Raw genomic sequence first — 12,023 nt, forward strand, 5'->3', positions numbered from 1 at the left:
TGGCCATTGAGCTCTTGGTGTGTAGCTGGTACGAATAGGTTAAATAAAATATATGACTAAAATTAATTTCACTCTTCTCCTTTTAACTTTTTAAATTTGACTACTAGAAATTTTTAAATTGTATACATGGTGCACATTATATTTCTATTGGACAGTGCTGGTCTAGACCCACAGAACCTAAAGTTGTAAGGATTAAAATTTTCCCTCAGTAGATCACTGATTCTGATGGTAAATGGATCTCTTCTACTTTCATCCCTTGATTCTCATACTCAATATTCAACTTACTGGGGCCACAGCACCATATAATGTTCTCTATTTTATCCTGGAGGACGTGGCCCAAGGTATCATCTCCAAGCTGGTTTCACAGCGAGACCTTCAAAAAAAAGGTTGTTACTCTACCAGGCTAGCAGCTCTCACAGGTGACAAAACTAGTGGACCCCATTACCATATGCCCATTGCCGACTCCCTTTACTGTAAGTGTATCCCTTGATCAGAGGCAATGTTATGTGGGATCCTATTCAGGAGATCAAACACTTGTAAGCCCCCAAACATCAATGCTGACTGAAGCCTTGAAGTTAGAAATACATGTCAGTTCCAGTCCAGATGAACAGTTGCCCCCTCTGGAGTAAAAATGTCCAATGTCATCAACTTGTTACCAAGTGGGTAGTTGGTTTTCTACAAGGGATGTTGAAATATGTGAGTTCAGCATTTGTCTTCGTTGCTGGCAAGTTGAACGTTTGGCCGCATCGGTAGCTAAGTCAGCCTTGGTGAGTGTGGGGCTCATGCTACTGGGTCCATACGCAGCCTCCATCCCTGCAACCTACATGCTCTGTTCATGAGCTCATTGTGCCAATGCTAGGGTGGATTATGACAGAGACTTGCTGATATCAACTGGCTAAGTCACTCTGTCTTCTTGGCTGTTTGGTGCCTCTTTCATAGTGGTTGTTTATTGATGGGCTTTACAATACAATACAAGATCGTCATACTTCAAATACATATATATTCAGATTATCTATTTCTTCTTGTATGAAGAAAACGGAGCTGGAGGAATCAGGCTCCCTTACTTCAGACTATACTACAAAGCTGCAGTAATCAATACAGTATGCTACTGGCACAAAAACAGAAATATAGATCAACAGAACAGGATAGAAAGCCCAGAGATAAATCCATGCTCATATGGTTACCTTATCTTTGATAAAGGAGGCAAGAATATACCATGGAGAAAAGATAGCCCCTTCAATAAGTGGTGCTGGGAAAACTGGACAGCTATATGAAAAAGAATGAAATTAGAACACTCCCTAACACCATACACAAAAATAAACTCAAAATGGATTAAAGACCTAAATGTAAGGCCAGACACTATAAAACTCTTAGAGGAAAACATGGGAAGAACACTCTTTCACATAAATCACAGCAAGATCCCTTTTTACCGACCTCCTAGAGAAATGGAATCAAAACCAAAAATAAACAAATGGGACCTAATGCAGCTTAAAAGCTTTTGCACAGCAAAGGAAACCATAAACAAGGCAAAATGGCAACACTCAGAATGGGAGAAAATATTTGCAAACGAAGCAACTGACAAAGGATTAACCTCCAAAATATACAAGCAGCTCAATATTAAAAAAGCAAACAACCCAATCCAAAAATGGGCCGAAAATTTAAATAGACAGTTCTCCAAAGAAGATATACAAATTGTCAACAAATACATGAAAGGATGCTCAACATCACTAATCATTAGAGAAATGCAAATCAAAACTACAATGAGGTATCACCTCACACTGGTCAGAATGGCCATCATCAAAAAATCTACAAACAATAAATGCTGGAAAGGGTGTGGAGAAAAGGGAATCCTCTTGCACTGTTGGTGGGAATGTACATTGATACAGCCACTATGGAGAACAGTATGGAGCTTCCTTAGAAAACTAAAAATAGAACTACCACATGACCCAACAATCCGACTATTGGGCTGATACACTCTGAGAAAACCATAATTCAAAAAGAGTCATGTACCACAATGTTCATTGCAGCACTATTTACAATAGCCAGGACATGGAAGCAACTGAAGTGTCCATCGAAAGATGAATGGATAAAGAAGATGTGGCACATATATACGATGGAATATTACTCAGCCATAAAAAGAAACGAAATTGAGTTATTTGTAGTGAGGTAGATGGGCCTAGAGACTGTCATACAGAGTGAAGTAGGAAAGAGAAAAACAAATACCGTATGCTAAAAAATATATATGGAATCTAAAAAAAAAGGTTCTGATGAACCTAGGGTCAGGACAGGGATAAAGACACAGACGTACAGAATGGACTTGAGGACACGGGGAGGGGGAAGGGTAAGCAGGGACGATGTGAGAGAGTAGCATTGACATATATATACTATCAAATTTAAAATCGATAGCTAGTGGGAAGCAGCTGCATCGCACGGAGAGATCAGCACAGTGCTTTGTGACCACCTAGAGGGGTGGGATAGGGAGAGTGGGAGGGAGACTCAAGAGGGAGGCGATATGCGGATATATGTATATGTATAGCTGATTCACTTTGTTATACAGCAGAAACTAACACACCATTGTAAAGCAATTATACTCCAATAAAGATGTTAAAAAAAAAAGACACTTGCACTTAATATGTGAATTATATCCTCTCATTTAACTTTATTCAACCCTGATCATAGGATTTTATTTAATCCTTAAAAGATAGGGATAAAAAACTCCATTTTACTAATGAGGAAGGTAAAACAGAGAAGTTGACTAACTTGTCCAGTTGGTGGAACCTGAATTCAAACTCAAGTCATTTGATGCTCAAATCAAGTAGACTATAGTTAAATACAAAAGCAAGAGTTAGCAGCATGCAAACCTGGAGTATCCACCATCCATGGGTTGTAAAGAGTACTGAAAAGTACCAAAAAGGAGAACTGTCTCCCTGAAAATCTTTGTTTCATAGGTTTTGTCTTATTTTCTTGCCTAAGGCAGGAGGGTAAATCTGACGCATGTAAATTCATCTTGTCCAGAAGCAGAAGTTGCAAGTAAAATACTGATCTGTAATTCTAGAGGAAAACAAAAGAGGGTGAGCATGATCCCAACCTGGAGGTAAACAAATCTTATTGCAAAACAATGAAGATACAGCCTCCTATTTTGGCACAGATAGGTTGTGTGTGTGTTTGTTTTGCTTGTGGTAAACCAAGATAAGGTTATAAATTTTATGAAAGTAGAAAAAGAGGTAACATTGACAAGTCTTTACTTGTAAGTAATATTTATTTGTTGAGTCTCAGGATATCAAGTTCTGTGCATCATTTTGAATGAGCTAGAAGTGAAAGAAGAGTATGCAGATCCTGTCCTCGATAAGTTTTTAAGTCTCATTAATGAACACAGTAGACTTTGAACACCTGAAGGATCATATTGCCCTCAGAAGACCTATTGGTAATCTTGGATTTCCCATCTGCCTTGGCCATTTAACTTGAATCCTTTATTCTTCTGCTCTCTTCCTAAACTGAAAACTTCAAACTAACTGCAGAAATGAAGTCCTTTAAACATTTCTTTCCCTTTAAGCACTTATCTTTGAAATTCGAATGGAACTAAACCAGGAAAGTATTTGCTCTACAAGTATGCTTGCACATAACTTTCCAAATGTGTTTTTGAGATTTTCAAACAAATTTTGGAGAGCTGAGTCTAGGCAGATTGAGAATAAGGAACTGTAAGGCCCTAAGATGAAAAACACCCCCAGCTACCTCAGAAATGGTACAGAAGAAAATGATGGCTTTTCTTCTCTCTCTTGCATTTTTTAGAAGGAACGCTGCAGTGTGATGCCCCTATTATCAAAGAAGTCTCTCACATGCATCATGTCAGCACAACAACATTGTTAATACTCCAGGGCTGTGTCATGAAATCTCTGGAAGAAAAGTGGTGAGTGTTGCTGGGTGAAGGCGGTTTTTCCCTGGAGCTGCTCATTGGCTTCTGAAAGCCACGTTGGCCTCTAATCCACACTCATGGTTCATTGCTAGAGCTTCCCTGCAAAAGAAAAGCCAAACTTATCCTGAACCCTCTTACCTACCTGCCTACCTGCACATACACACACACACACACACACACACATATACACACACATTTCTGTTCACCTGCCTGAGCAAGGAACACTACAGTATTGATCAGGAATAACAGGTTGACATGAGCAAAGGATTGGAATGGTAAGAAGTGTATTTTTGAGTATCGCACCATTCCCCAAATCCCCCTTCCTCCAAAGGCTGTGATACTTTTTCCTGGACTGTTACCTTTTATGTGCCAGGTTTTTGCCTTCTTTGATAGTCTTGGTCTTCTGCTGGCAGGCTTAAATATTACCAAGATCTCTTTCCACCTCATGCTCCAGAGAAGGAAACTGAAATACCACTAGCTTCACCCAGGAAGCCCTCAAAGACAGCAACTTACCTGCAGGTCAGTGAGAAAGTTGGTGAAGACAAGACTTTGGAGAAAAGGAAACCACTGCCTAGGCATTGTCGACCACACAAGAGTTTCACCGTTAGCTTATTTATTCACTAAAACAACTACTCTTTGGGATAGGTTTTCAAATCCCCATTTACAAAGGAGGAATCTGAGGCTCAGAGAAATTGTTACAGTGAGAATTTAAGGAAATCCCTGTCTTCACTATCTGTGATTAGAACTAATTGAGTGATAGGCACAGGGGCTGGTCACATGGAGATCAAAATGTCAGGGTTTTTTTTACTGCTGAAAACTAGTTTGGAGGACATGGATTGGCTGTGAAGCCAGGTAGGTTTGATAATCCTCTCTGCACCCTTACTTACTTACCTGTCCAGTCACTGACACAGAGGAACAATTAGGCCTCCACCTACCTGGGTGAACCCCTTACTATATGACAAAGGGCAGAATTGAACATAGGTGTCTGCAGTCAAGCAGCTCCCAGAGAGAATGCAAAAGGCTAAAGAGCAAAGCATTGCCCATTTCCTTCTTCCAAACTCATCAATTATCTAACTCATTCTTTCTCCCATGGGAGGAGAGAAAAAGGAAAGAAAGAGGAGACAGGAATGTTATTCAGGGAAACCTCTTCATATGATTTGAGAAAAAAAATACATGCTCCTCTTAAATAATCACTTGCTCAATGTGTTGTAGAATTGGTCATCAGAAAGATTTGAGCCCAGCTCTATCTGACTCTAAAGATAATGCTAAAGTATCTCTAAAATAATGCCTATGCCACTCACAGATACAGAGAACAAACTAATGGTTACCAGTGAGAAGAGGGAATCGGGGAGGGGCAATATAAGGGTGGGGGGGGAAAGGGTTATACGATTATATGAAATCATGTGTGTGAGACATTTGAAAATTGTAAAGCACTGTAGAGTTTAAAGAATCTTTCATGCAATTCAAAAAAAAGTGAGAAAAAAAATTTTAAACCCAACAGATCCCCAAATTGTATATGTATTATAATCACAACTATCTAAAATTATATACACACTGGGTGAAATAAAAACAATTATATTAGAATAGTGAAAAAAAATAATGCCTATGCCCATTGAAGCAATACCCCAGCTATGAAAACGTGCTGTTCCCTCATTTCTCCTTTTTATTTCCTCCGTATATGGATCATCTCTATGTCAGGGTACCATGAATGATCATGTGGGAGAGTAAAAAGAATACTGCACCCAGCACAAGGATGCTTTGTTTTAATTTCAGGTCTTCCAGTTGCTCTTAGTTAAGAAAGTATAAAAAGGATTCAGCAGGTACTTGTGCACTTTGTGCACATAGTGATTTACATATATTGTCACTAACCTTCACCACAACACTGAAAGCTGTTGTTTCTATCTTCCTCATAGAGACATTGAGACATAGGTTAAGGAAGTTGATCCAAATTACCCAGTTAAGGTGAAGCTAGGCTCCAGACTCAAAGCTTCTGATACTAAATCCAGTGGTTTTTGTGCTTTACCACTGGCTCTCTAAAGCCATGCTTACACTGAGGTTCCCTCTCTATAGAATGAGACAATTGAACTAGCTGATCAACTAGATCTTTCTGGCTCTAAGTATCAGTTTATCAAGGGGTAAATAAACTGGAGAATGATCATTGGGTATCTATTAAGAAACAGATGAAGAAGCATAACATGCATTTTTGGGTGTCCCTGTGTGTGTGGCGGGGGGGTGTATGAGTGTGTGCATGTAATTATATTTTTCTTTTATAATGCTTAGAAATGGTTTACTCATATCCTTATTTCTTCAACATTTCAAAATCTGCCTGAGCCATTATTCCCTTCCTGTGAGGCATGCTTATCTCTGCCCTCTGTTTCTTTCTGTTTTTAGCTCTCACACTCCCTCTCCCAATCATGGTATCTCAAAACTTCACTGTAGAAAGACTATGGCAGAAAGAGCATTGTCAATGGCCTGAGCCATGCCTGGCTGAAGCCAGAATCTTCCACTTACCAGCCCCTTATTCTGGGGAAGATTATACAAGTTCTTTGACCTGAGTTTCCTCACCTTTAAATTGGAGCTAAAACATTCTTTTCAAGGAGATGTGGTGAGGATTAAATGTAATGAATGTCAAGTTTCTGGCACATAATAGACTCTCAGTGAACAGCAAGCTATGTTAATGAATATGTGATACTCCTTTCTCTTTCCCCAAAAGAGAGGCTGGCTAAAGATGATCAGCTTTATCAAGAGCTTTTGTAAGTATCACAGATTTATGTCTAATCCCTATAAGTGCCGAGAATTTGAAGACTAACTTTACCATGAAGCACACAATAACAAGGAAAGTAAGTCACTTCTCTATTTACTCTCCTTCCCTGTTGATATTTTAGCTACAGGGGTTAACCCAGGTAAGAAGCTGCAGAGCTTATTGCTTTGTGTCATGCTGTTAAGGAACCAAACCTGGGCCCTCTCACCTACCTGTAGTACAGCCAGTCTACTGACACTGGGTTGTGGTGAAGGAAAGTACAGCCTTTATTGCAAGGCATCCAACATAGAGCAAGCAAGGAGAATGGGCAGCTCATGCTCAAAAGACCTGAACTCCCATTGGCTTTCAGGGAAGGATTTTTAAAGACAAGGTGAGGGAGAGGGTCGCAGGCTACCAGATCAGCTAGGGGATATTCTTCTGCTTGGTTGGTGGTGAGGTAATTGGCGTCAACATCATCAACCTTCTGGTTCCAATTGGTCTGGGGTCTACATGCTGGTGGTCAGCATGCAGTTAACTTCTTTCACCTGGTGGGGGTTTTAGCATCTGTAAAACAACTCAAGGATATGGCTCAGAGTATTATCTATAGCCCTTGAAGAGGAACTGAAGGTCCTTGACTTTGTTGTATGGATAAACTACTATTATTTTGTCTTGCTTGACTCTTTTCCTTTGTTTCTGCATTTTCTCACTTCTCTGATTAGATTTGTTCTTTGGAACTCAGGGAAGGCCTAGGAGGCCAAAGGTTCTGTCCCTAGGAAGGCCTCGCAGGGTTCTGTTTGGTTTCAATGCTTGTGTTAGCCTGGGGTCTAGGCTAGCAAGAACTCCAGGTCCTGGGAGCAAAGCCACGCCCAGTCCCACCTAGAGAGGATGTGAGCACAGTGCATTCTGTTCAAGGAGCCAGAAAAGGTAGGTAATGACCAGTCTCAAGCACTTTGAGATCTCACATTTTACAAAACTACTTCCTTATGTTGTTTGTCCATAGTATAGATTTATTCAACTACTTCATTCATTCATTCATTCATTTGTTCATTCAACGCACTTTTTGAGAATCCACTGTGTGCCAGGCACTTTGCCAGGTGCTGGAGATACAGTAATGAATATGCAGCATATGATCTGCCCTCATGGCACCTACATTTTTGAGGGCAAGACGGAAAATGGAGTCACAGATGTTAGAACCAAATTGCCTGGATGTGAATCTGTCAGTTTCTAACTGGAGGATCCTGCATAAGTGACTTTGTGCCTCATCTGTAGAACGGAAATAATAATTGTGCCTATCACATAGGGTTATTGTGAGAATTAAGTGTGTTAATACAAGTAAAGCATCTTAGAACTGTTCTTGGCAATAATAAGTGTTATAAAAGGGTTAGCCAGTATTCTTACTATTTTTATAGAATTGTGATGAGTGATCCCAGTGATAACTGCAGAGAGACCCTAATTAGTTAAGGAAGAGGATAAGGAAAGACTTCTTCCAGAAAATGACATCAAGTTGAGTTTTCAGAAATGAGAAAGTTAGGTAGGCAAAATAGGAGGGGAGCAACTTCTAGGTCTGTATAGAATCCTAAAATGAGAAAGAGGATGGTGCAGTTTAGGAACTGCAATCAGGCAAGTTGGACTAGAGGTTAATAAGATGGGGAAAATGCCTGAGATAAGACTGGAGGGATTGATAGTAACAAATCTCTTCCTTGATGACTTTTGAGTTGTTCCAACTCTCACTTTAACAAACAAAATTGTTTGTATATAGTTTTTATGAATTGCTTCACAACCAAACATTTAGGATTTAATAAGAGTTCTTTTGATTCTTCTTTTAAATAAAATCAGTTCAAACCTTTATGCTCCAGAATGGTGGGAAGTCCAAGTTTACCCTCCTTTGACTTCCCACATCCCCAGCATTGCATGAGAGCCAACAACAAAGGTACTACTGCAGCTCAATGGGAGGTCTACTTGACCAGTGGTCTTCTATTACTATAATTTAGCTTTTTCCAGGATTGTCATGTCCTTCAATTAATTGACCCATTTATCATCATGAAAGGATCTTCTTTGTCCTTGCATAGTATTCTTTTTTCTGAAATGTACTTTGTCTGATATTGAAATAGTCACTCCAGCTCTGTTTTTGTTAGTGTTAGCATAAATACTTTTTTCATTCCTTTACTTATAACCTATTTTTAAATAGGTTCGTTCCTTTTCTTATAACATCATACCTTGTTCCTATAAGAATGAGGAAGAGAGTGGGCCCATTGCTAAGGAGGTGACTCATGCTTTAGGACCGTTGGTGTCTTCCAGAGGTTCCCAGAACCTGGGGCCTATCCAGCAACACAGTTTGAAAGAACAGGTAAGCGGAGATTCTGGAAACAAATAAGCCTTTATTGGGGACTTCCTTTGTTGCGCAGTTGTTGAGAATCAGCCTGCCAATGCAGGGGACACGGGTTCAAGCCCTGGTCCGGGAGGATCCCACATGCCGCAGAGCAGCTAATAAGCCCATGCGCCACAACTACTGAGCCTGCGCTCTAAAGCCCATGAGCCACAACTACTGAAGCCTGCACACCTAGAGCCCGTGCTCCACAACAAGAGAAGCCACCGCTTTGAGAAGCCCACTCACTGCAACAAAGAGTAACCCTCGCTCGCCGCAACTAGAGAAAGGCTGCTCACAGCAACGAAAACCCAATGCAGCCATAAATAAATAAATAAATATCCTTCTTTAAAAAATTAAATTAAAAAAATAAGCCTTTATTCAGCATCACCTATGCTACATATTTGGTGCATACACAGGAAATTATGTAACTTGGATATGACAAAGTCCTTACCCCTTAGAAGACTACACTTGAGGTGGTAAGGAAAAACCTCCCCAGAGAAAATGATTTCAGAAATAGAACAAAGCAAAATATGTCTACGTGCCTATCACATAGGGTTGAGCTGTATGAGCAAATTAACATGGCAGGTATAGTATAAGTGCCTAGGAGTTCCAGAACAAGGGAGTCAGTAAGAGTTCTTGAAGAAGGCCTCCTTGGAGGTGCTCAATGGGGTCGGGATGAAGGTGGGTTTTATGCTGGGTACCCAAAAACATGGCAAAAATGTGATTGTGGGATGGCTTTCTGTGAGATGCAAGGCAGTGAAATTTGCAAAGACCCAAGGAGAGGATCTAATAAATTATATGTGCAGTGGTAGTGTTGGTGAAATAGGTAAGCTCTGACAGGAATAGGAGCAATAAAATAGGAAGTTGGAGAGATATTGAGAATTTGAATTCTATAAAAATTTAAAATCTGCAAACTTGAAATGTTACAATAGTAAAGCATTAATAAAGTTTCACTTTATTAGTTTGAATTTGAAATGAAGTCAATCCTTAAAAACTGTTGGGGAGGGGCGGGTGGGGAGGAGGGTTGGCAAAAGAGTGTAATTTCAACCAGTTTAAATTAATTATAAGTTCTGTTGATGCTACTTCCACATGGTGGTGCCACTTTGCTGAGCAAACAGAAATACGCACTATTCTTTGTCAGGATGAGACTTGAATGATTCCAGTTTGGAGTTGTGAGAAATCAGTATTCCGTCAGATAAAAGGCAATCACTTGTTCCTGGAGAAGCATCTGGTGACGACATGACTGCTGGACTCTCCACTCTCCCCTTCAGAGGCCCCCCTTCTATTGCATTCTCTCCCCCCCCATGGCGCTCCTTGCACACTTGCCTATCCCCCTGATCCTCTTAACTCCCTCCCCCAACCCCAGCAATCCCATCCGCATCCCCTTCTCGACTCCTCAGCGATTAGAGGTTCAGGGACAGGAGATGTGCCAGCAGAGGGAGACCAGCTGCTCGCCTTCACGGCCGTTACCTTTACTGGGGACCAAGGAGGGCACAATGCACATGTCTGAGAGAACCCACAAGGACACAGATGGGGTGGACAGTGAACCAGACATTCCAGGCCCTGTCTCAGGGTGAGCTCTTTGAAAGGAGAGCCTGGTCATCTTTCTCTGACTGATCCACTTCCTGCAGCAATTTGTAGAGGGGTCCCGCGGTGCTCGTGTAACATGGAGCTTCTCTGGACCCCGTCAGCTTCCAGCTGGGACGGTAACAACAATGCCAAAAGTAAGAGACGCCGTAGATTCCCAACAGGCACAAAGCATTGATCATCACATGCCAGCAGAAGAAGGTGGTGACAAACATGATGTCATTGATGTCATCGTCCTGCCACGGGTAGCCAGTGACTGGTTTGTACAGAATGAAGCCCGCCTGTACCAGCCAGGAGCCCATGATCTGAAACAGAAGGGTCTCGATCACCGAGAGTTGAAACGTGTCGGGAGCCCACAGCTCTACGGTCAACACCAGCATCAGCAGCAACACCACCAAGATGAGCAGAGAGTGAACCTGCAGCTCCACCCCTGCTGAGTCCTGAACATGTGACACCAACAACAGCAGGAGCACGTAGAAAGTCAGCACCAGGGTCCCTTTTTCTAGGGGCACACAGCGCTGAGGCAGCAAGTTCTTGCTCACGACCTCTACACAGCCGTTGAGGGTGAGGAGGATGAACATGGTGAGGTGCTGCCACTCTTTGCCGTACATAAATCTCGGTGGCAGCTCCCTGTTCATCAGTATCAGCCCTCTCTTCACGCAGCTGATCTCGTACACTATCAAGCCGGAGCCAGCCAGCGTCTTCAGCAAACCTTCGTAGGATATTTTCCACAGCCTGGCCCATCTCCCCTTATTCCTGGGAGGAGATGAAGGATACAGGAAAGAGTCACTGAATATCACAGCTTTGGAGACCACTACTGCTTGATACAGTCCATATGAGAGTAGAAACAGCCCTGGGTACACATGACCGATAAAGGTTCCCATTGAACTAGAAATCCCTCTAAAGAAGGTGAGAAGAGTAAAACCAAGGCACGTCCACACCTTCTGGGGCCACTTGAAGATCTGGACTTTGGAAAGAATTGCGTTCCACCAATTTTATCATTTCGCCCCACCCACTGCTCCCCCACAGAGAGGAAGTGCTTCTTGAAACAAGCCTACGACTTTGGTGGTGTAAAGCCTCATTGTTCCATTCCATTCTGGGACATTGGGAACTACCTGGCTTCTGCCAAAGAAGAAAGCTGGTGAATGTGCCTTTAGGGGCTCCCGTCTAGGGCCCTTGAGGCACTTCTGGTCATATTTGTCCCTTTCTCCTATGGCTTTCTTCCCCTGGTGCTGCCCAGCACTCAGAGAAGGATACAGAAGCATGGGATGGGGTTAGGGGTTGCCATGGTCTCCAGAGGAAGCCTGGGCACTCACAAATCCTCGCGTTTCCTTCGGTATCTCTCAGATATAACTTTGAACCAATTGCAATGCTTTCCTTCTGGACACAAATATTTAAAAACCTTTGTATATAGG

At 41.8% G+C, this 12,023-nt stretch overlaps 1 protein-coding gene across 1 annotated transcript; it reads right to left on the reverse strand.

Moving 5' to 3' along the window:
* Positions 1–10,469: 10,469 nt before the first annotated feature.
* On the reverse strand, positions 10,470–11,492 carry LOC133086661 (transmembrane epididymal protein 1A-like). The gene has a single exon (XM_061183043.1). The coding sequence runs from the start codon at positions 11,490–11,492 to the stop codon at positions 10,590–10,592; it is 903 nt and encodes a 300-aa protein (XP_061039026.1). The 3' UTR covers positions 10,470–10,589.
* Positions 11,493–12,023: the final 531 nt, after the last annotated feature.

This window comes from Eubalaena glacialis, chromosome 3 (genome assembly GCF_028564815.1).
Source record: "Eubalaena glacialis isolate mEubGla1 chromosome 3, mEubGla1.1.hap2.+ XY, whole genome shotgun sequence".
NCBI classification, from domain to species: Eukaryota; Metazoa; Chordata; class Mammalia; order Artiodactyla; family Balaenidae; genus Eubalaena; species Eubalaena glacialis.